Here is a 26,299-nt window from a genome sequence, read left to right as displayed (position 1 = left end):
TTCATAAAATTTCCGCCACGCTAGAGCTGTTCTGGTCAACTGTAGGTGCTGTTTTTGTGAAGTGGAGCAACAGCACCTCAGCCGCGAAGTGGTAGGCCACACAAGCTCACAGAACGGGACCGCAGAGTGCTGAAGTGAGTAAAAATCATCTGTCTTCGGTTGCAACACTCACTACTGAGTTCTAAACAGAGATGGTTTGTCGAGATCGTTGTGGAAGAACTTGACTGGCCTGCACAGAGCCCTGACCTCAACCCCATCGAACACCTTTGGGATGAATTGGAATGCTGACTGCAAGCCAGGCCTAATTACCCAACATCAGTGCCCAACCTAACTAATGCTTGTGGCTGAATGGAAGCATGTCCCCACAGCCATGTTCCAAGTGGAAAGCCTTCTCAGAAGAGTGGAGGCTGTTATTGCAACAATGTGGGGGGACCAACTCCATATTAATGCCCATGTTTTTGGAATGAGACGTTCGACAAGCAGGTGTCCATATACTTTTGGTCATGTAGTGTAGCTAGCTAAGGACACTGCAGCTAACACAGGCAGCGGTTTCATGGAAACTAATCCATTGTGATTTCCTTATGTCAATATTTGCTCCAGTGGTTAGCTAGCTTGCAGGAAATATTTAGTGTTGTGTGCATTGAGTCTGTGCACTTAGCTAGCTAACATCCCATAGCCTACATTGCATATGAAGTGTGACTGGCTCATGACATTTAACTGTGGCTGTACGGAGAAAACACCCTCTTCCCAGCTTTGTTGTCACTCCTGTCGGCTCTCCCACGTGGGGGTTTGTGCTCTCCGAGTGGCTCAAAGTCGAGTTGTTGGCCACTGACAAGAATTGCAATTCTACAAGTAAAAACGGCAGGTTCGTCGCTACCAGGGACGGCAGGAAGCAGGTACCGCTTTTGTTGTAGTAAGAAAAGGCACGGCCCACCACTGTGATAAGTATCTATCAGCAGCAAGACGGTTTCATGCTTTAACTACACAGGGATATTTCTGTATCGACCCTAGAATACTATTTTATAAACCATAACCTTGAGTTTAACTCCATAACATCAGAAGTGCAACAACGATGAGCCCCTGGCATCGCTATATATTACTTGCGTTCTGTGAGTTAGTCACAACCTTTATAATTACTTGTGTATGCTTGGCTGTTGCTGCCTGCTGTAGAACTAAATGTGCAACAACTGATGTGAAACCTGAGCAATAACGTGGCATCTTTCTCCTTCAAAACCCTGTTTCCAATGGCTAGACTAGCTTTATTGGCAATGAAGTGCTTGTGATAGCATGCAGATGGTTTAGAATACTGTAACAGGCTTTGGTAATAGCAATCAGTGGCAGGCTGCATGCTTAATGAGATGAATTCTCTGAGCTCTTGATGTTCTCATGAAGTCAGTGTCCATTATGTATCTTTTGGTGTTGTGGTGCCTCCGCTTCAGGGGAATTACTCAGCCAGATTTTCACAATGGTGGACTAGACTCTCACAGTTCTACATCTGAATGGTGGACTAGGCACTCACAGTACAACTGAATGGTGTTCCATTGCTTGGGCAGGGCCTCACAATGCAAGACTAAGGGAGACACTGGGGGCGAAAGGCTGTTCCACTCCAATGCTTTCATAGCCAGTGATAATTTAGCATGACAATGGCAAAGTGTTGTTGCAGAGTGCTGATTCAATTGCTGGGCGTTTTACTTGGTAATTGGAGTGGGGGTCCCCTGCTTACAGCCAACTGTAGTTATCTACTAGCCTAGCTGAAACAAAGCAGGGTGCTTTTAACCTTAAACCAAGAATAGACATGTTATGCACTACGGCTTGTATCTGAGGAAATGTACAAGTACAGCAGTGAAGCGCTGATACAATGCAGCAGAGTGATGTCATGAAGCCTTCTAGTCTAACCTGATTGGCTAATTCAAAATGGAACAAACATTTCCATGCAAGTCATTTCGCAGACACTCTTATCCAGAGCGACTTAGTGCATTGATCTTAAGGTAGCTAGGTGGGACAACCACATATCACAGTAAGTACATCAATAAAGTAGCCGTCAGCAAAGTCAGAGCTAGTAAGGGGGCGAGCGTTAGTTGATAAGACAATATTGGTACAAAGACAAAACCCTATCAGCCTTGTGTTGTAATTACTTGTACTCAAACCAACGCTACCTTTGTTGCTGAAGTCGTCGATCATGACGATCTCGGCCAGGTATCGTCTGGGCGTTCTCTTGATGACGCTGTGGACCGTCCTCATCAGGGTGGACCAGCCCTCATTGTGAAACACGATGATGACACTGGACGTCAACAGGTTGTCGTCGTAGTGCCAGTACTTACACCTACAGTAGGAGGAGAGGAAGAATTAAAATGGCTGTAGGCATACATACTGTACATGTAGTGGATAACAGGGACTATTTATATAGATTAGGCTATGTTCAGAAGCTGGAAAGTAACATCTTTTGACCAAGTTTGCATGGCATTTCATACATTTAGAAAATACTGCTTTGGAGTGAAATAGGACTGTACACACAAAAAAATATATTAAAAAAAGAGGCCAAAGGCACAACAGATTCCACTATGCAATCTGAAGACATCAGAATAGACACAGCCCTGGCTAGTTTAGCTTAACCAGCAATTGCTGCTAGCTAGATCCATTCCAACACATGATATCCCTAAGCTCAGCTGCTTAGCTCTTTCTCCTTTGTGTCTACCCAGAGCTCTGCTAGGCCTCTGTCACAACCCCCAATCCCCTCCCCCCTCCTCCTCCACAGGCAGACCATCTGTAAGGCAGGAAGGCAGCCCTGCTTTGTGTGGTTTCCTCTGGCAGAGTGCGCTGTGTGTGTGTGTCCTGGACTCCACTTCCTCATTCTCAGCGTACTCACTCACTACAGGTCTCTGCTGCTCTTCTACTGCAAAAACAACAGTACTCACTACCTCCCATTGCCACATGCCATGCCTACGTATAGGCTTCAAGCCAGCCAACTGCCCTACAACTAGCCATCCAACTGCCCTGTTAATACAGCTGAGTGTGTGAGAGTGAGAGCGAGAGGCCGGACCAGACACTGGTGTGGCATACTGAGGTCTATTTTTAGCCTTGGTTTGAGCACTAGCAAAGCAATCTGCCTCGGGGACGACCTGAAAGGAAAAGACGGAGCGTCGAGGCGTCTGAGGTCACTTGACACAAGAATTGTGAGCGTTATCATCAGTGATATGCGGAATTCAGGACGGAGTGAGCAGTAAGACGTTGGTCAGGTCTGGGCTGAACTGAAAACAGTTTGCAGCACAGCAGATCTAGAGTATCTGGGAGGGGTTGTTAAGGCTTAGAGACTGAACTGAGAACAGTTTATAGAGCATCTCTGGGAGGTTTCATTTATGGTGAATCACACGTTTACCCACCCGTCCTTCCTGTTTAGGAAGATTCTAACATTTTGCATATAAAATGTTCTCTTTCTAAGAAACGCCTGGCTGGTTTGTGTGCATTGTGACATGTGTATGTTTTGGATGTGTTTTGCATTGCAAAAGTTAATCCTTGTGTTAGTGTGTGTGTGTTGCTCCCATCGCATCTCCCCTGCAGTAACATGCGGAACGGCTCCTGTTCTGGCCTGTCCTCCTGGTTCTCACCCACCAACACTCAGATAAACACCTCAGATTACAGTCCTGTTTGACCAAACCTTTATAACCTGAGAGCTCAAAGCTCCATTAAGGGAAAATGTCTTTCAGCCTCCCTAGGCCTGAAAACAGATAAAGATCCTCAGGCACCTCCTCACGTCTTTCACTTTTACAGCCAGGGAGGTTTTGGACTGCCACTTTATTATGACCTGCACAAAAAAGCGTCAACAGTAAATAAAAGGCTAGGAAAGGCCAAAAGAGGGAGGCACTAAAGACAGACGGGTAGCATCTCAAATGGCACCCTATTCCCTATATAGTACACTACTTTTAAAAACAGGACCCATAGGGCTCTGGTCAAACGTCGTGCACTATATAGGGAATAGGGTGCCACTTAAGAAGTCTCCCTGGAGAGGCTTATAGAAAGTTGTGAAAGAAAAGATTAGAGGGGGATCTTATAGGATTCGGTGTTCTTACCATCCCCAACCCATCTCCGTGTTTAACAGTGTAACTAATGGCTTATCCTTCAGCTACAGTTTGCTGGCTTGTGTTTTGAGTTGAGGCGTCGATGAGTTAGAAGGGCAGGGGAGGAAAGCATTAGTCATATCAGCTTCTTGTAAACACTGTGCAATAGTCCACACATGGGGTAAGCTCTATGGCTGTATTCAAATCTACTGCATTTGAGAACAATTTTTAAGTTGCTGCACTTCATGAATATTCACTAGGCCTATGGGTAATATGCTCTGACAGTGCGGAGTGTTTTCTGGGGGGAAAAAAAGTCCAACAGGGATCCATTGCAGAACAGCGGTTAGCCTACGTGAGTTTCCACGAAATCCTCGTTCATTCCCATCTGAAAAGACACAAATAGAAACATATCCAATGATGGTCTTGGACCTGATGTTAACTCATGCGAGCGGGCACAGTTGAATGGCTTGGGTTGCTGTTGTTGTGTGAGAGGGAATGTCTGTCCCAAAGACTAGTTCTCAGCATGACAACACACTTAACCCACTACTCTTGGTAAAAGGTCATGAATTTCTCCACATGAAATTACAATCGCAAAACTTCCATACGGATTTTGCAAGCATTTCGCCAACTCATCTCGTGGACAGACGACGTAAACATAAATGACGCAAAATGTAGCTAAGATTATTAGCCAACATATCAGTCAGGATGCAGACTGGAGGCTTGAAGAGAGATCGTTGTGTGTGGAAACATTCATCACGCGTCTGTAAAGACAACAGTTCTCTCTGTGTTGAGCTCTACTGGAGGGGAGGACAAGAGCAACACTAATGAATAACACCGGTGCCTTAACTCAGTCTGTGGAGGTTACTTGTCGCTCTAGGGGCTTCATGTGAGTTTCACTACGTGTGTGCGCGCCTGACAAATAGTATAGGAAGGAGATAGCGCTAAAACAAGTGTATGCTCATGTGTGTACAGGGAAAGAGGGTCCTGTGCTGAGCGAAGGTCAGCCATCTTCCTGCCTATAAAACACTGTCGCAGCCTTGAAGTGAAACGCCTCGCAGAAATCTTAAATGGAGACTGTTTCACCACATTTCTGCTGACAGGATCCCTCCAGGCTAGGCAGCTCTAACGCAGTCACCCTCCCAGAGAAACACTAATCTATGACAGATAGCTACTAACCTACCACGCACACACAAACATGAAGCCTGGAACACGTATGCCACGGCCAAGTCACATGTAAAGTACCACACGCATCCTAAATAAACAGCCCTATGTCAACAGAAAAATTATGAAAACCACAGCACTAAAAACTATTAAGTGTTTAAAGTCGTGATTTGAGGAGGCTAAGGGTGTAACATCAATGTTTTCATATGGCTTAAACAAATTCTAGAAGTGAATAACTTAAGTGTTGTAGTGTAGTGTCATGTGTGGATATTGGATACATAATATGAATTGTTCAGCGCGGAAAAGTCTTGAGCGCTTAACCGGTTTACTATTTATACCAGGCTGACAACTAGTCCCATCTGTAGACCTACGGCCGTGTCTCGGGACTAGTCTAATTGATACAGGCTCGCGCTTCATCAGAGAGTTGTTTTTGTTTACTCACAGCACCTGGAGGAGAGCAGCTGAGCCAGAGCTGTGGTGAAAATACTGAACATCCTTGGCTTCTTCCCACCATGTTATGGGACTGTGGCCAAGCATGCACACATAGGCAACACAACTCAGCCCCTCTGCAGAGAGGTGAGAATGTCTAACGTTATCTGCCGTAAAACTCAAAAGAGAGTTCCTGCCACTGAATTGCAGTCTTACCCAATGTCCTGAACGGGGCTAAAATTAAGTGTAACGGACAAGGCTGCTCAATAGTGACTGCAGTGGGCCATCTTGTGGTCAAAACCGGAACTACAGATCCTGTGTTGAGACGATTCACATCCTGATTGCACAACTAAAGCACAACCAATCCACCTCAGCCACATGGGTTATCTGTAATCAAACAGATTAAGCTAAATAAATATTGACAAATGATCGTGAAAATCTATTAAAAAAGGGTAATAATGTTCATATTGACCGAACAGCTTTCTATTCCAGAAATATTTTCCAATATTTGGTAATCAGTTTGCAAAATATATATGCGGCAAAGCCTCTCTACACTATTTACATTTTTATGTAACCTTTACTTAACTAGGCAAGTCAGTTAAGAACAAATTCTTATTTACAATGACGACCTACACCGGCCAAACCTGGACGACGCAGGGCCAATTGTGTGCCGCCCTATCGGACTCCCAATTACGGCCGGTTGTGATACAGCCTGGATTCGACCCAGAGCGCCTGTAGTGACACCTCTAGCACTGAGATGCAGTGCCTTAGACCGCTGCGCCCCTCAGGAGCCCCCCCTAATGGAGTGAGTGACAGCTTTGCCTACATCTACTGTGCACTGATCCACAGAAAGGCTTGAATAGCAGTGTGCCAATCAGGACCATCTTTGTAGAGCAGCTCAAGCCACAGCAAGTGATGCACTTTGTCAGTAACTGGTTAGTCCACATGAGTTCTATTTTCCTAACACGGTGCAGTTCACATGGCTGTCAACAACCTCAACTGACAGAATAATGTACAGCTGCCCATTTATCATGGAACGGTTTACATATGTAGACCAACTAGGCAATGCAGTCTAGACATGCAGTCTAATATCAACAGTTCGGTCTGGGGCAGTGATGTAGTGGTTAAAGTGCGTGAATGCCATTTCACAAATAGAAAGTTGCGAAAGAGACGTTCACCCTCCACTACACCCCTGGTCTGGGTGCAGCAACAGTCTCACACCTACTACAGTTAATGTCATCAGTCGACAGTATGTTGTCCTACATTCCTAGGAAGCACCAAACCAAAAAGGGGGCCCAGCCAGTGTCACTCATTATGTTCTTTAGTCTAGCATCCATTATCTCCCTTACTGACTAGGCTATAGTAAAGTCCACGTGGAAGTCAGCACCCCAGCCACATAACCTAAAGCCTGTACTGTAGCGTCCAACCAGGGATGCCTGTCCTGTCTCATGCTGACTGTTCAAAGGTGCCCTTTGCGTTCCCACTGGGCCCTGCGGCCAGATGAAAGGCTGGAGAAATACACCTTCGCCTGTTTGTTCTCCACACAGTATCAGTCCGTTGTGAGTTAATCAGTGACCGTGTGTGTGTGTGGCCCAATGTGTGCACACAGACAAAAACGATGAGGTGACACCATTCATTCCTATGTGAAGACTCAATAGCGCATTGAAGCGAATTGAAATCTGTTAGGACGGCGTCTCATGGAGACATAACCTGAAATGTTTCAGCTACTCCAGGAAGTGACGCTGCTCCCTCTCATCGAGTAACTCAAGTTGAAGACCGACCGGGGTACTGCAGGCTGCTAAATTACCCTTAAACTTCTGTGTGCGATTTAAAAAAATTAAAAAAGATTTAAGGACATACATTTGGTGTATTAGAAGCAATTACTGGTACCATGGTCTTCCCAAAATGTTTTTACACAAAGATGGCAATTTTTCCACATTCACTATATTGGGCAATCCGGTTTTCTGCTAACAATGCCTGCCGTACCACTGTTGGCCTTGAACTTCCATGGCTTCAATGAGAGGGGGGCAGTCGTTCTGCCCTGGTTTGACCATATGTAATTGGAAAATGAAAGAAGACTAAAGATCATATTTAGTTAAGAGTGATTAACACAATGTTTAGCATATTTCTGTAACACACATTTCCAGTGTTCTAGTTGTGACACTCAAGGTGAGGGTTGGTCACTAGACTTGTTATGGATTATGCTCATATCGGTTGATAGTGATTGACGCCAGACTGGGAGGTTCAAGGACCCACTGATTATGACCTTCTGTGGACACCGATTCTGTAGCAGCTGACAAAGCCGCTGCCTTGGTTTTGAACTGGCGAGCCTCTCGGGCTGGTGTTTCCAGAACATTTGGTGATGTCTGATTTAGAATATAAAGGGTCCGTCTCCAAGAGGCAAGTTAGACATTCTCTACTCTGTGCTGGAGGCGTCTCCGTTACAACTTGTAATAAACCCGATTGACTTGACCTACGACTGCTCCTTTCTGTTCAGCTAGATACTCCCATTATACCAAACTTCACTCAGTACCTGAAATGTACTGCTACACAAACAACTCTACAGAATACTGTAATCAGCTAGTGCACAGTAATAAAACCTACATAAGTCTTATCAAGAACCAGACCACTGGCAACATAGCCTATACTATTGGGATAGGGACATCAGTCACGCATCTCCAGTAATGAAAATAATCTGTGCTGCATTAGGTTAGGAGGACTAGGCGATCTGATACGTTCGTTTATACACTGAATCCAAAACAACGCCATGCAAATGAAATCCAAAAGGTTTCCCCTCAGCTTGAGAACCTTGGGTTGACCTAGCTATGGGACAGCCTAGCCTCCATTCCTCATGCTATGACTGTTCTCTAATCTGCTCTGATATAAACTAAAGCCATAACGCAGGTCAATTGGATTTATGTTCTGTGTGTTTTGGCTGGCTGGACTGCTCTTCTGTATATACGCTGATGTTCTATGGTAGGGCTCCCACTGGCACAGATGTCTCGTAGACTGCCCCTCATATTATTACATCGTCACCTGACCTTAAGAGTTCCATCAATGCACACTAGCCAGTGTTGTTACAGGGATTCCCATCACTTCGCATAGTTTTACCTATGATATACTCTGAACAAAAATATTAAAAAACACAACATGCAACAATTTCAACGATTTTACTGAGTTACAGTTCATAAAGGAAATCAGTTAATTGAAATATATACTGCTCAAAAAAATAAAGGGAACACTAAAATAACACATCCTAGATCTGAATGAATGAAATAATCTTACCAAAAACTTTTTTCTTTACATAGTTGAATGTGCTGACAACAAAATCACACAAAAATAATCAATGGAAATCCAATTTGGAGTCTGGATTTGGAGTCACACTCAAAATTAAAGTGGAAAACCACACTACAGGCTGATCCAACTTTGATGTAATGTCCTTAAAAAAAGTCAAAATGAGGCTCAGTAGTGTGTGTGGCCTCTACGTGCCTGTATGACCTCCCTACAACGCCTGGGCATGCTCCTGATGAGGTGGCGGATGGACTCCTGAGGGATCTCCTCCCAGACCTGGACTAAAGCATCCGCCAACTCCTGGACAGTCTGTGGTGCAACGTGGCATTGGTGGATGGAGCGAGACATGATGTCCCAGATGTGCTCAATTGGATTCAGGTCTGGGGAACGGGCGGGCCAGTCCATAGCATCAATGCCTTCCTCTTGCAGGAACTGCTGACACACTCCAGCCACATGAGGTCTAGCATTGTCTTGCATTAGGAGGAACCCAGGGCCAACCGCACCAGCATATGGTCTCACAAGGGGTCTGAGGATCTCATCTCGGTACCTAATGGCAGTCAGGCTACCTCTGGCGAGCACATGGAGGGCTGTGCGGCCCCCCAAAGAAATGCCACCCCACACCATGACTGACCCACCGCCAAACCGGTCATGCTGGAGGATGTTGCAGGCAGCAGAACGTTCTCCACGGCGTCTCCAGACTCTGTCACGTCTGTCACGTGCTCAGTGTGAACCTGCTTCATCTGTGAAGAGCACAGGGCGCCAGTGGCGAATTTGCCAATCTTGGTGTTCTCTGGCAAATGCCAAACGTCCTGCACGGTGTTGGGCTGTAAGCACAACCCCCACCTGTGGACGTCGGGCCGTCATACCACCCTCATGGAGTCTGTTTCTGACCGTTTGAGCAGACACATGCACATTTGTGGCCTGCTGGAGGTCATTTTGCAGGGCTCTGGCAGTGCTCCTCCTGCTCCTCCTTGCACAAAGGCGGAGGTTGCGGTCCTGCTGCTGGGTCGTTGCCCTCCTACGGCCTCCTCCACGTCTCCTGATGTACTGGACTGTCTCCTGGTAGCGCCTCCATGCTCTGGACACTACGCTGACAGACACAGCAAACCTTCTTGCCAAAGCTCGCATTGATGTGCCATCCTGGATGAGCTGCACTACCTGAGCCACTTGTGTGGGTTGTAGACTCCGTCTCATGCTACCACTAGAGTGAAAGCACCGCCAGCATTCAAAAGTGACCAAAACATCAGCCAGGAAGCATAAGAACTGAGAAGTGGTCTGTGGTCCCCACCTGCAGAACCACTCCTTTATTGGGGGTGTCTTGCTAATTGCCTATAATTTCCACCTGTTGTCTATTCCATTTGCATAACAGCATGTGAAATTTATTGTCAATCAGTGTTGCTTCCTAAGTGGACAGTTTGATTTCACAGAAGTGTGATTGACTTGGAGTTACATTGTGTTGTTTAAGTGTTCCCTTTATTTTTTTGAGCAGTGTATTAAGCCCTAAACTACAGATTTCACAACTGGAAATACAGATCAATTTTATAAAAGTAGGGGCGTGGATCAGAAAACTAGTCAGTCAGTATCTGGTGTGAACACGATTTTACCTCATGCACGACATCTTCACATAGGAGTTGATTAGGCTGTTGATCGTGGCCTGTGGAATGTTGTCCCACCCCTAAAATGGCTGTGCGAAGTTGAGGATATTAGCGGGTACACGTCGATCCAGAACATCTCGAACATGCTCAACGGGTGACGTGTTAGGTGAGTATGCAGACATTTTCAGCTTCAAGGAATTGTGTAGAAATTCTTGCGACATGGGGCTGTGCATTATCATGATGAAACACGATGGCGGCGACTGAATGGCACAACAATGGGCCTCATCACGGTATCTCTGTGCATTCAAATTGCCATCAATAAAATGCAATTGGGTTCGTTGTCCGTAGCTTATGCTTACCAATACCATAACCCCACCATGGGGCACGCTGTTCACAACGTTGACAATCAGCAAACCACTCTCCCACACGATGCCATACACTGTCTGCCATCTGCCTGGTACAGTAGAAACCAGGATTAATCTGTGAAAAGTACACATCTCCAGCATGCTAGTGGACATTGAAGGTGAGCATTTTGCCACTCTAGTCGGTTACGATGCCGAACTGCAGTCAGGTCAAGACCCGGGTGAGGACAACAGGCACGCAGATGAGCTTCCCTCAGACGGTTTCTGACAGTTTGTACAGAAATTCTTTGGTTGTACAAACCCACAGTTTCATCATCTGTCCGGGTGGCTGGTCTCAGATGATCCCACAGGTGAAGAAGCCGGATATGGAGGTCCTGGGCTGGCGTGGTTACATGTGGTCTGCGGTTGTGAGACTGATTGGACGTACTGCCAAATTCTCCAAAACGACATTGGTAGAGAAATAGACAATTTCTCTGGCAACAGCTCTGGTGGACATTCCTGCAGTCAGCATTCCAATTGAACGCTCCCACAAAACTTGGAGACATCTGTGGCATTGTGTTGTGTGACAAAACTGCACATTTTAGACTGGCCTTTTATTGTCCCCAGCACAAGGTGCACCTGTGTAATGATCATGCTGTTTAAATCAGCTTGTTTATATGCCACACCAGTCAGGTGGATGGATTATCGTGGCAAAGGATAAATGCTCACTAAGAGGGATGTAAACACATTTGTGCACAACATTTTAGAGAAATACGTTTTTTGTGCATATGGGAAATTTCCGGGAATCTTTATTTCAGCTCATTAAACATGGGACCAACATTCTAAATGTTGCGCTTATACTTTTGTTCAGTATGCATAGGCCTAGTGTGATAGAGCTGGAAATAAATTAGAGGGCATTTTACAGATATTGATAATTACACTAAAGTAGAGAAATGTTAAGTTTGAAATTAAATAATGCAGCTTATAGGACAAGTCACTTGAAAAAGCAATATTACTCATTACATTACTTTTGTTTAATGAGCTACTTTACAATATTTCTTTGTGTGGAAAGTAACGCGTTACTACTATACTACTTTGCATTACTTTCACAAAAAAAAACGAAATCTCACCATTGGTTTACCAGTCATAGGGATCAAGGCGAGTGCTCTACCAAAGATGAGCTGCTGCTCCTACCTACAGTGCATTCGGAAAGTATTCAGACCCCTTCACTTTTTCCACAATGTTTCATTGCAGCCTTATTCTAAAATGGATTAAATGTTTTTCCTCCATCTTCACAATACCCCATGACGACAAAGCAAAAACAGGTTTAGATTTTTTTGCAAATGTATAAAAGAAATTACAGAAATGCCTTACTTACATAAGTATTCAGACCCTTTGCTAGGAGACTTGAAATTGAGCTCAGGTGCATCCTGTTTCCATTGATCATCCTTGAGATATTTACAACTTGATTGGAGTCCACCTTTGGTAAATTCAATTGATTGGACATGATTTGGAAAGGCACACACACACGTCTATATAAGGTCGAAGGAATTGTCCGTAGAGCTCTCCTTTGAACAGCTACAGCTGCGTACCCCCTCTAGCAACAAGGTCAGCGCACTCGCAAATGTTTTTTTGCCATCATTGTAAGCCTGCCACACACACACTATACATTTATTAAACATAAGAATGAGTGTGAGTTTGTAATAACCCGGCTCGTGGGAGGTGACAGAGAGCTCTTATAGGACCAGGGCACAAATAATAAATCCTTTTGCTCTTTATTTAGCCATCTTACATATAAAACCTTATTTGTTCATCAAATTGTGAATAACTCGCCACAGGTTAATGAGAAGGGTGTGCTTGAAAGGATGCACATAACTCTGCAATGTTGTGTTGTATTAGAGAGCGTCTCAGTCTTAAATCATTTCCCACACACAGTCTGTGCCTGTATTTAGTTTTCATGCTAGCGAGGGCCGAGAATCCACTCTCACATAGGTACATGGTTGCAAAGGGCATCAGCAGTGTCTTAACAGCCCAATTTGCCAAGGCAGGATACTCTGAGCGCAGCCCAATCCAGAAATTTGGCAGTGGCTTTGATTAAATTCAATTTTCACAGAACCGCTTGTCGTAACTTCGATGAGGCTCTCTTGTTCAGATATTTGTAAGTGGACTGGAGGCAGGGCATGAAAGGGATAATGAATCCAGTTGTTTGTGTCGTCCGTTTTGGGAAAGTACCTGCGTAATTGCGCACCCAGCTCACTCAGGTGCTTCGCTATATCACATTTGACATTGTCCGTAAGCTTGAGTTCATTTGCACACAAAAGAAAATCATACAATGATGGAAAGACCTGTGTGTTGTCCTTGTTAATGCAGACAGAGAAGACCTCCAACTTTTTAATCATAGCCTCATTTTTGTCCCGCACATTGAATATAGTTGCGGAGAGTCCCTGTAATCCTAGATTCAGATCATTCAGGCGAGAAAAAACATCACCCAGATAGGCCAGTTGTGTGAGAAACTCATCACGCAAACGGTCAGACAAGTGAAAATTATGGTCAGTAAAATAAACTTTAATCTTGTCTCTTAATTTAAAAAAAAAAACAGCGCACTTCTGTACGTTGTAAAAGCGTTACATGATCGCTGCCCATGTCATTGCATAATGCAGAAAATACACGACAGTTCAGGGACCTTGCTTTAACAAAGCTGTCAGGCATTCCCTTGGCAGCAAGAGCCTCTCAGTGGATGCTGCAGTGTACCCAAGCGGCGTCAGAAGCAACTGCTTGCACGCACGTTGCCACTCCACTATGTCTCTGTCATTTTGTGCCATCAGTACAGATACCAACACATCTTGACCACCAAAGTCCATTTGATGTCACAAAGCTGTCCAGCACTTAAAAAAATATCCTCTCCTGTTGTCCTGGTTTCCAGAAGAGGATGTCTTCCTTAACTTCTTTGGGATAGGGGGCATTATTTGCACGGCCAGATAAAAAACATACCCGATTTAAACTGGTTACTACTCTTGCTCAGAAATGAGAATATGCATATAATTAGTAGATTTGGATAGAAAACACTAACATTTCTAAAACTGTTTGAATGGTGTCTGTGAGTATAACAGAACTCATATGGCAGGCCAAAACCTAAGATTCCATACAGGAAGTGCCCTGTCTGACAATTTGTTGTCCTTCTGTTGCATCTCTATCGAAAATACAGCATCTGTGCTGTAACGTGACAATTTCTAAGGCTTCCATTGGCTCTCTAAAGCCGCCAGAAAGTGGAATGGGGTGTCTGTCTCTGGGCAAAGAACAGCAGCAGAATTTGTAAGTGGTCAGCCTGGGGACAGTGAGACTGAGACGCGCGTTCACGAGACTACTCCATTTTTTACTTTCAGCCTTTGAATGAATACAACGTTGCCCGGTTGGAATATTATCTATATTTTACGTGAAAAATTGCATAAAAATTGATTTTAAACAGCGTTTGACATGCTTCTAAGTACGGTAATGGAATATTTCGCTTTTTTTGTCACGAAATGCGCTCGCGCGTCACCCTTCGGATAGTGACCTGAACGCACAAACAAAACAGAGCTATTTCAATATAACTATGGATTATTTGGAAGCAAAATAACATTTGTTGTTGAAGTAGAAGTCCTGGGAGTGCATTCTGACGAAGAACAGCAAAGGTAATCCAATGTTTCTAATAGTAATTCTGAGTTTAGTGAGCCCCAAACTTGGTGTGTCAAAATAGCTAGCCGTGATGGCCGAGCTATGTACTCAGATTATTGCAAAATGTGCTTTCGCCGAAAAGCTATTTTAAAATCTGACACCGCGATTGCATAAAGGAGTTCTGTATCTATAATTCTTAAAATAATTATGTATTTTGTGAACGTTTATCATGAGTAATTTAGTAAATTCACCGGAGGTTTGCGGTGGGTATGCTAGTTCTGAACATAACATGCTAATGTAAAAAGCCGTTTTTTGATATAAATATGAACTTGATTGAACCAAACATGCATGTATTGTATAACATTATGTCCTAGGAGTGTCATCTGATGAAGATCAAAGGTTAGTGCTGCATTTAGCTGTGGTTTGGGTTTATGTGACATATATGCTTGCTTGGAAAATGGCTGTGTGATTATTTGTGTCTATGTACTCTCCTAACATAATCTAATGTTTTGCTTTCGCTGTAAAGCCTTTTTGAAATCGGACAATGTGGTTAGATTAACGAGAGTCTTATCTTTAAAATAGTGTAAAATAGTTGATTGTTTGAGAAAATTGAATTGTGGTATTTTAGTTGGTTTTGTATTTCGCGCCGTGCGATGCCATTGGCTGTTGGCTAGGGGTTCCGCAGGCGGAACGTCTGTCCTCTTCAGGTTAATTTGACACCCCCTATAACGTAACGGACATATACCAGTAGCTGTGCCAGGCCCGCCACTTCTGTTGACTCATCCAGCTGTAACGTATAGAATTCACTTGATTGCATGCGAAGCAGTAATTTTTCAAAAACATCTCCTGCCATGTCACTGATGCATCGTGAAAGTGTTGTTTGATGAAGTCATTGTCTGTATAGTTTTTTTGGGCCTTGTCCCAGCCATATCAGCAGTAGCAGGAAGAATGAAGTCCTCCACAATAGTATGGGGCTTGCCTTTCCTAGCCACTCGGTAGCTCACCACATAACATAAGACACTTTTAGTCTATTCTTATTAATGGTATCTGTTGCTTTTATACATGTCTTACTACTCGGAAGTAGTCTTAATTCTTGCTCAAAAAACTTGTGGTTTATTTTTCAAATTGGCATGTTTCATTTCTAAACGTCTGCGCAAGAGTGAAGGTTTCATCGAGTTGTGAGATAGTACTTCTGCACATAACACACTGTTGCTGAGGAAAGGCACTACTCTCAATATAAGTTAGCCCCAAATCAATGTAGTTCTCATATTTGCAGCTGTTCAATGGTCCAACGTCCCTGTCTGTTGTTCGGACATTTCCCGGGTAAGGGGGCAGTAGCTCGTCGGCTGCATCAGATTCACAACTGTCAGTGTCCATGCTCGCTGGGCTAGCAACAAATGTAGAATTACTGATGCTAGTATTGGATGTGCATGTGGAAGCAGAACAACTTGTGTCGTCGACAGGTGCAGGTATAGTACTGCTGGTAGTAGCAGTACTACCAGTAGACCTGGTATGTGTCTCTATGGACGCGGGCCTTACTTTTATTTAACCATTTATTAATTTTCGAGCAAATGGAATGAGCAGCAGCTACGTTTGGCTACATACGGACTGTTAGTGGAATTCCCGTGAGAGTAATGGTTAATGTGATTGGATCTTGATTATTTGACTAGGCTACCTGCATTTGACATTGTGTTGTTACTTAGCTGAACACTAGATGGTTACATTTTATTTTTGGCAGTGAAACAAGACTACTCGGGTGAGAAAAAAAAACAAAAAAAAGTCACCCAAATGTTTTGCCCCGTTGGAAAATCTAAATGGAATGTTTGAAAATGTGACTCACATTTTTATTTGGCGTACCCCGGCGGCATTGTGCGTACCCCTGAGGCCACCCTGACAGATGGGGGAGAAGGGCCTTGGTCAGGGAGGTGACCAAGAACCCGATGGTCACTGACAGAGCTCCAGAATTCCTCTGTGGAGATGGTTGTCCTTCTGGAAGGTTCTCCCATCTCTGCAGCACTTCACCAATCAAGCCACTCCCCAGTAAAATGCACATGACAGCCCGCTTGGAGTATGCCAAAAAGCACCTAAAGACTCAGACCATGAGAAACAAGATTCTCTGGTCTGATGAAACCAAGATTGAACTCTTTGGTCTGAATGCAAAGCGTCACGTCTGGAGGAAACCTGGCACCATCCCTACAGTGAAGGGACTGGGAGACTAGTCAGGATTGAGGGAAAGATTAACAGAGCAAAGTACAGACAGATCCTTGATTTAAAAAAAAAAGTGCTCCAGAGAGCTCAGGACCCCAGACTGGGGCAAAGGTTCACCTTCCAACAGGACAACGACCCTAAGCACACAGCCAAGACAGTGCAGGAGTGGCTTCGGGACAAGTCTCTGAATGTCCTTGAGTGGCCCAGCTAGAGCCCAGACTTGAACCCAATCTAACGTCTCCGGAGAGACCTGAAAATAGCTGTGCAGCGACACTCAACATCCAACCTGACAGAGCTTGAGAGGATCTGCAGAGTAAAATGGGAGAAACTCCCCAAAGACAGGTGTGCCAAGCTTGTAGCATCATACCCAAGAAGACTCGAGGCTGCAATCGCTGCCAAAGGTGATTCAACAAAGTACTGAGTAAAGGGTCTGAATGTTTATGTAAATATGATACTTCAGTTTTTTATTTGTAATAAAATGTGGAAAAAGGGGTCTGAATACTTTCCAAATGCACTGCATTTCCAGTCAATCTCACGAGCAGCCAGGTCTGGTTATAGACTGCACATACACAGACCAATAGAGATGTATAGAGGGGACCATTTCCACTAGACAGGAAAACCCGCTATGGGATTTGCTATCACAGAAGTGATCAATGGCAAAGATCAGAGGTGCGCCCTCTATACAATTCTACGGACAGCAGCTGTCATGACATTTCTCCAAACAGCCTCTCAGCTCGCATAAGAACTAACTGAGGGAAACAAGTCGAGATCGGATCATGGAAACACGCCCGGTAGAGATATGATTCTGAAAGTAACGCAGGCATTGTTTGACAAATTAACTAACAATACTACCCAATTTGAAAATGTGTTACTTCACTCCGTTACTCATAAAAAGCAGTCTGATTACATATAAAAGTAACAGGTTAACGCATTACCCCAACACGGGTGATTGCTAAAAACGGGACCATTGATAGCTACAGCATTCAAAGTAGTAGTTCATGGAAATGTAAAAAAGTATGTTATACATTTATCGGTCAACTCATCGTTAGCGATAATTCAGTCAATTTATCGTGATATGGATTTTTGTCCATGTCGCCAAGCAACTTTCATATAATTTCCCCCTCATTCTTTATAGACGGGTTGGTTGTTTAGCAACAAAACCGACACGTGCGCAACTAAAATCGGGCAAAACAGCCCGGATTGGTTTAGATTAAATAGTCTCCGATGATTATTGAAAACAAATACCTTTGTACAATGAGCTAACTTATAGAAAACACATATCCCCAACTTTCATGTGCACAAACATATAGCTTTGTCCTACCAACATTTTTCTGCATAACTTCCTATTCTCTTCCCAACAGCAGAAATAACAAACATATACAGTAAGAATATTATTTACATATTATCTGCCCATGTAAATTCCCAATTCAGCCTGCATAGATGTTGCACATTACATACAAAACAGACAAGTGCAGAGAGCGAGAGCTATAGCCTTGCTATTGGGAGGCGCCGCCATAGGCAGACCTGGCTCTCAAGAAGACAGGCTATGTGCACACTGCCCACAAAATGGAGGTGGAAACTGTGCTGCACTTCCTACCCTCCTGCCAAATGTATGACCATAGACATATTTCCCCTCATATTACACAGACCTAAAGAATTAGAAAACAAATCCAAATTTGATAACTCTCATATGTATTGGGTGAAATACCAGTGTGCAATCCCATCAGCAAGATTTGTGACCTGTTGTCACAAGAAAAGGGCAACCAGTGAACAAACACCATTGTAAATACAACCCCTATTTGTTTATTTTCCCTTTTGTACATTGTAACTGTACATAGCCATATTATAACATTTGAAATGTATATTCTTGAAACTTTGTAAGTGTATTGTTAACTGTTATCCAGTTCACTTGCTTTGGCAATGCCAATAAAGCCCTTTGAATTGAGAGCGCAAAGCACAATCACAAGATGGTGCCGCAAAGTAGGCTATTGGCAAAGTAGTATGGGTTACACACCTCCATCACAGTCACGTCATTGTTATCAACGTTCCACAGACGCCGCAGCCACATTGAGGTCTAAAAGTAGAACGAGGGCTAATGACTATTTTGCCCAGAGATGTAGTAGATTCCCTAGACCTCGAGTCCCAAGTCCCTTGTGCTCAAGTCCGGGGCCCAGTGCTCAAGTCGGGTCACTGGGTCCACATGAACTCAAAACAAATGATTTACCCAGTCATATATAGCATAGTGGCAAGTAGTCAAGTTGTTTGCTATCCCTTTTTCTTTCTGTGCCACCAAAATGTTCGCATATAGGCTACTGGTAATTTTAACAGGACCACGTTCCACTGAAAAAAGTATGAACATTGTAGATTGAAATTCAATGTATCAAATCAAATTTCATTTATCACATGCACTGAATAAAACTGGTGTAGACGTAACATTAAAATACTAGCTAACGAACCATTCCCAACGATGCAGAGTTTAAAAAAAGAATAGTAACTAACAAGGAATAAAATACACAAGAATAGAGCTATATATACAGGGAGTACCAGGTCAATGTAGGTAAGAGGTATTAGAGATAAGAGGTATTAGACATGGATATGTACATTAAGGCAGGGCAGGCATCAGGATAGATAAGAGTCTAATAAACAACACTAGCAGCAGCAAATGAGTGTAAAAGTGTATATGGTTGTGTCAGTGTGAGAATGACAGCGTGAGATAGTTTGGGCACCATTAATTGACTATTTAGTAGTCTGGCTATTTAGCAGTCTTATGGCTTAGGGGTAGAAACGGTCTCGGAGCCTATTGGTCCAAGAGATAATGCCCTGATACGGTTTGCCGGACAGTAGCAGAGTGAAAAGTCTATGGCTTGGGTGGCTGAGTCTTTGGGAATTCTTCGGGCCTTTCTCTGACACCGCCTGATATATATACACTGACCAAAAATATAAATGCAACATGTAAAAGTACTGGTCCCATGTTTCATGACCTGAAATAAAATATCCCATAAAATGTTCCTTACACACAAAAAGTCTCAAATTGTGTGCACAAATTTGTTTTCATTTAACCAACATGATCATTACACAGGTGCACCTTGTACTTGGGACAACAAAAGGCCACGTTAAAATGTGCAGTTGTCACATAACACAAAGAGGTCTCAAGTTGAGGGAGTGTGCAATTGGCATGCTGATTGCAGGAATGTCCACCAGAGTTGTTGCCAGAGAATTCTCAACCATGAGCCACCTCCAATGTCATTTTAGAGAATTTGGCATTATATCCAACCAGCCTCACATCAGCAGACCTCGTGTAATCATGCCAGACCAGGACCTCCACATCCGGCTTCTTCACCTGTGGGATCGTCTGAGACCAGCCACCCTGACAGCTGATGAAACTGAGAACAATTTCTGTCTGTAATAAACCCCTTTTGTGAGGAAAAACTCATTCTGACTGGCTGGGCCTGGCTCCCCAGTGGGTGGGCCTATGCCCTTCCAGGCCCATCCATGGCTGCGCCCCTGTCTAGTCATGTGAAATCCATAGATTAGGGCCTAATGAATTTATTTCAATTAACTGATTTCCTTATAGGAACTGTAAAACTCAATTTAAAAAAAATTGTTGAAATCATTGCGTTTATATTTTTGTTCAGTATAGATGTCCTGGACGGCAGGGAGCTCTGCCCCAGTGATGTGCCGGGCTGTCCGCGCCACCCTTTGTAGCACTTTGTGGTCAAGGGCAGTACAATTGCCATACCAAGCGGTGAGGCAGCCATTCAAGATGCTCTCGATGGTGCTGCTGTAGAACTTTGAGGATCTGAGGGCCCATGCCAAATCTTTTCAGCCTCCTGAGGGGATGAGAGCCGCTGCAGTTCACGCTTCACGACTGTGCAGGTGTGTGGACCATGTTAACGCTTTCCTTGTGTCCAACAAGCCTTCTCCACCCTTAACCATGTTCTGAACACCTCCAAAACAATGGTCATGTGTCTGGTAAATAAGAATTTGTTCTTAACTGACTTGCCTAGTTAAATAAAATAAAAATACAATTATTCTTACCAGTATTAGAAGAATGATGCTACATTTCCACATTCTAAGTGGGTAGAATGTGGCCGATACAGACATGACTTGATAAACACATCTTCAATAGAACACCTAGGCCTATAGCCTAATTGGTGTGTAAATGTAAGCATGTGTAACTCTTATCAAAATAAATGTCAATATGACGCAAACACTACAAACAGAATAGAGAAGCCACGCCTCGGATCGCAAGGTGTGAGTTTGTGACACACAATATATACCGTTTTGATAATGGACCAACTGAATAGTTTGACTACGAAAGAATTGCTTTTCTATTGGACTGGTGGTAGGCCTTTGTTCTGTTAACATCACACAACCAACCTTTAAAAGCCGGACCCACACCCTTGTCATACCAGCCCTTCTGGTATAGAATTGTGCTTGCGACACCAGAATAGTGGGTTAGATTCCAATATATGCACGAATGACAAAGTTGCTTTGGATAAAAGTGTCTGCTAAATGACATGTACCTGGATTGACATAAAGGGTTGCCCTATTGCCTAGAGCAAGTGAACTCTGAACAGTGATGCAAGTTGAGCCTCCTCTTAGGTTGCCATATTGAGCAGGTGAAACCAAAACTGTAAAAATAATTCCAATAGCCTAACTGATCTTTCTGGTTCCTCCCTCCCATTGTTTAAGTGAAAGACAGACCATTTATGGCAGTCTGGCAAGTTGAGCCTGCTCTGATAGAATATAAAGAATTTTAGTTATCAGAATTTTTTATCAGGTCTTTGATTCCTCCCCTGTGTCGGTAAAGGGCAGCTAGTATGGCATGTGTGTGAATTAACTATTTACATTTTCAGGCAAGTGATCATAATCGTCATGCAAAAAAAAAATATATATATATATATATATATATATATTTTTTTTTTTAATAAATTTTTTTAAAAAGACTCCTGACTTGCCTAATGGGCAATTTGGCAAGTCAGTCTTTTTTTTTTTATTCTTTTTTTTTCAAACCTTAGTGTCAAGCCATGGATACATTATGATCTTTAAAAAAAATACATTTGTAACATTTGTGAAAGGAACGATGAAGTAACATTCAACTGGAACACCCAGTGAGACATATTTAGAAGAGAAAAAAACATTTAGTTGATGCCAGTTCCTTAACACACGTACCATTCCGATAGGCCTAGCTACATCCTTAAATCGGGACGACTACTAGTCTATACGACACAGTACCAATCCATACAGTAGCCTGGGCTCTAAGGCCTACTACTGTAATTACTCTTTATGGTGAATGTCACAGATTCCTTCATTCCAATTCAAATGCCATAACACACAAACCATTCCAATAGGCCTAGGTCTAAAAAAAAATGTATACTATGACCCAGCACCTTGTCTATCTGCCTGGATTGGGCCTTGGCCTTAATACTACTTACTCTTCATGGCGAATGTCGCTGATGGTCCTGTCTAGGGAGATCATGTCGCTGGCCACCATGTTGAAGCCAAATTCCTTAATGCTGGCCTGGACGGCCTCGTGATATTCCGCTCCCAGGACGAATGGCTTCGCCCCCTCCCCAGGCCCATCCTGCACCCCGTGGGGCTCCGGCTCCTTGAGCTCAAAGTTCCCCAGGGTCCCCTTCCTTAGGACAGGTGCCGAGTAGACATTGGTGTGGGGCTTGAAGGTGACATACTGTTTCTGGATGACATTTTGCTGGTTCTGAGCACCGCCGGCTGGTTTGCCAGGAACCAGCTTGTCGTCTCCCCTGTTCTTCTGTCTGATGGAGTCCAGGTCCACCTCGACCCCTTCCACGTGGGGCCAGGGGACCACGGGTTTGAACTGGTCAGCAATGTCATTCTTAGGCAAGAGGTTAGAGGCATCTCCCTCCTACATAGAATCAGAAAGAGGTTAGCTAGGCCTATTGCTTTTCCAAGGCCTAAAATGGAGGGTGTGATAGATTATCAAGCAAGTTTAGCTGACAGCGGTAGCTACTAGCTTTTACAAGGCGTAAAAGGGTTAAACAGATGATGATGCTCTTAATCTACGTTTGCAGGATCAGCAAAGGTCTTAATCTCCCCTACTTGACAGCTCAATTGGCTAACTAGTCCCCCAGCAATTAGCTTAATGTCGAATTCCTTCACTGACCACATTAAGGTGTGCACGCACATGCGTTTATGTTCATGAGGTTCACAGTAACATCGCTAGGAACATTGCATAGCTAACCAATATAAATTACACGGCATTGTTTGTTTTAACACAGTATCACTTGTTCGACAAAGGCAATTACAGCTTCGGTGCGAGTCTTGACAGGTGTGAGTTTAGCTGCAGGGATGCATTAACGTAGATGGCTAGCTTTCCAGGCATTCGTTTTGCCAGCTGGCTACGTGTCATTTCAACACAACGTTTTTACAATCTTGGTGGTGTCTTTTCATACAATGATAGCTGTTGTCGAATTCGTGAGCTACAGGAGACAATTTGAACGAGAGACAGTTTGCAGGCTAAAGCCTTCCGGGTATGTTTGATATTGTCGTCAAAGCATTTAAATATGACTTAACACAAGCGGACATTCAGGAATGAGTGGGGTTCAATGCAGGAACGCTAGCTAGCTAACGTTAGCTGTCTGATTAACTAGTTAACGTTAGATACCAAAATGTATAAGCAAATGGTAGTTAGGAAGACTGTCATCAAGTCCCAATGACATTTTTGCACTCTTAACGTTACAGTAGCTAGCTAAAATAGACCCAAACGCTAACAATCTCCATGACAACGACTCATACTTGCTTGCTAACTGACGTTAACGACTTAAGCAACATGGTTAGGTAACGTTAGCCAGAATTACATGCCAAAAATTTTATAGAATGCATAGCTACAACAAAACACATGAAACATATAAAATGATAACGTTTGACCAATAGAAAGCTGGTTGTAACTGAAAACTTACCCGTTTAGCGAAGGGATTTTCGTCGTGCTCTTTCGGCGAAAGGGAAGACCAAAGCACCACAAGCCCTAAGAATGTGGCAATAACTATTACACTACGAAGAATAAATCCAACTCTTAACCTCATCTTGAAAATAAGACCATCTACGAGGTGCTAGCTAACCTCGTTACTTCGTGGCACCCCTGCCTGCCAAAGCCAGTTCGAATCCCAAATTGAGCCAACCGTGCGCCTTTCCTGATTGAATCCCCCTCGTCCGCATGTAACCTCTCTCTCTCTCTCTCTCTCTCTCTCTCTCTCTCTGTCACTCATGGGGACACTAGTCACCACCAAGTCTAAGGGTAGAGCTAGAAAATTCAAGCTCCTTGGGTGCTGCCACAGAGTTACATTAGAAGTGCCCGTCCAAGAAGGCTGAAGGTCAAATCACACTATATCTACAGTATCTTTGATTGGACTGATCATGTCATCATCATGAATCAAGTCGACAATCTACTGGCAAATCCTTTTTAATACTTGTCATAAGAAGATAAATAATTAAGAGAAAATATAGGTAAAACGTATCGGTGCTCATCGGCCATTGGACATGAACATTACACAACTAGCTGGAAATCGCAAATTCAACACAGAGTGGTTTGACTACGTGCGCCCTAGCATTAATGTCTTAATCGAAATTACGGATGGCCTTTTATCTGCTTGTCGTTCTCTTATGCCATAGTTTGTACATCTCAATTGCCAGTAGAAACCACATTAGTTTAAGCAAGTCAGCCATATCAGCTATGTTTTTTTAAAAGGCAGAAAATGAGGCTAAATGAACTGTTTCGCTGCCAGACAAGGTTCCGCTGATAGACAGGTGTAGCAGTGGTAAGGTGTTGGGACTGCTGTTGAGACTCTGCTGTTGGGACCGCTTTATGTAGGCCCTAACAGTTTGTCACCGTTATGCCTATAATTTCTAGAACGATGCAATCTTATAGAAATTGGAACGCAGGTTGAAAAGGTAGACGGACACACGGATGTGGAGCAATCAAAACCAGGAAGCCGCAGGCTTGTTTGATTAGCGGTTCGTATTTGCATAACTATAAAACATTGCCACATTTCGGTGGGCTATTACCTTGATATCCAGGATCCTGGGACTTCCCAATTCTTACATCACCCAATTGAAGATGACATTTCAATGGTTAAGTTCAGGGTTGTGGTTGTTTGGTAAGGGTTGTGGTTATGGTTTAAGGTAGGCATGTCCCAGGATTGCACTAACCATTACAAATTGTTCCATCATGCACGGAACCAACCAGGGGCAACATAACTGAATATGTTGTGAATGCCAACCTCACTGATATGTCACCTAGTTTACCATCACCATGTTTTTTGAACAGTGCTGCCTTTTGAAAAATGTTTTTTTTTGGTAGCTCTGGGGCCTAATGCTTGTTTCAAATATTAACAAGAATTGTGTATTTCAGTCATATACTGCAAGTGATTTTCCATTTTACTCACAAAATAACATGCATTAATTTGAGATGTGAAACATTTCAAAAGCATACTGTAGGCCTCTGCTGCTTACATATCCTGGAGGTGTCAAACTTTGTTGACTCAAGTGTGTTCCAGAGATAGAGATAGGTAGAAGCTGCTGAGGGCAGGACGGCTCATAATAATGGCTGGAACAGAGCAAATGGAATGGCCTCAATGGTCTCCCGAGTGGTGCTGTGGTCTAAGGCACTCTATCTCAGTGCTAGAATCATCACTACAGACCCTGGTTTGATCCTGGGTTTGATTGGGAGTCCCATAGGGCGGCGCACAATTGACCCTGCATCGTCCGGGTTAGGGTTTGGCCGGGATAGGCCGTCATTGTAAATAAGAATTTGTTCTTACCTGACGTGCCTATTTAAATACTTACTTTAAAATAAATCAAAGCACATGGAAACCATTGATTTATTTGATACCATTCCACTAATTCTGCGCCAGCCATTACCACAAGCCTGTCCTCTCCAATTAAGGTGCCACCAACCTCCTTTGATAGAGATATACACACACACAACTGACTGGTTCTGACCCACGCCCCTACTTTCTTTTTTAAGGTATCTGACCAACAGATGCATATCTGTATTCCCAGTCATGTGAAATCCATAGATTAGGGCCTATCAAATGTACTTGAATTGAATGATTTCCTTATATGAACTGTAACTCAGTTTATATAAGTGTAAATCATTGAATGTTGAGTTTATATTTTTGTTCAGTATACAATACTCTTACATACTCTCACATCTGCTCCTGCAACGCCATCTACTGCTCATCCTGTGTCTCCTTGACCTGCCGCCACTCCTCCAGTACTCTCACCCCCTCCCTCTCTCTGTGTGTGTGTGTGATTGTGTGGGCGGAGACAGGTGTGCTGGAGTCAGAGCAGATCCCCACTAGCTGCAGCCTGTTCCATAATCAAGACCTCTACAAATACTCAGCCCTGCCACTTCCACAGTGCCAGATTGTAATCTCTGCTCAGTCAGTCTACGCTTCTAGCCGTTTGTTACTATTAGAGCCTGTTATGCCTGTTTTCCCTGCCTGATGCTGTTTTCTTCTCCGCTACAGTTCCACCTGCTCTGACACTGGTCCCTTGTCTCCAGTTCCACGTCTTGTCATCCAGC

General features: G+C 43.6%; 1 protein-coding gene across 2 annotated transcripts in view; it reads right to left on the bottom strand.

The window, feature by feature from the left end:
• Positions 1–23,989, bottom strand: part of LOC106602388 (N-acetylgalactosaminyltransferase 7) — a 32,055-nt gene extending 8,066 nt beyond the window's left edge. The window contains exons 1-3 of one of the 2 annotated variants that reach the window (XM_014194989.3): positions 23,676–23,989; positions 22,173–22,621; positions 2,157–2,323 (exon numbers count right to left, since the gene is read on the bottom strand). In XM_014194989.3, the coding sequence (XP_014050464.1) occupies positions 2,157–2,323; positions 22,173–22,621; positions 23,676–23,798 (739 nt within the window). In that variant the 5' untranslated portion in view covers positions 23,799–23,989. The remainder of the gene's footprint in view (positions 1–2,156; positions 2,324–22,172; positions 22,622–23,675) is intronic. The other variant, XM_014194988.3, reaches the window with a different exon arrangement.
• Positions 23,990–26,299: the final 2,310 nt, after the last annotated feature.

The sequence above is a fragment of the Salmo salar genome, chromosome 04 (genome assembly GCF_965601325.2).
Source record: "Salmo salar chromosome 04, fSalSal1, whole genome shotgun sequence".
Taxonomy (NCBI): Eukaryota; Metazoa; Chordata; class Actinopteri; order Salmoniformes; family Salmonidae; genus Salmo; species Salmo salar.
Note: the sequence above shows the minus strand (reverse complement) of the source record. Positions and strands in the feature narration are given on the sequence as shown.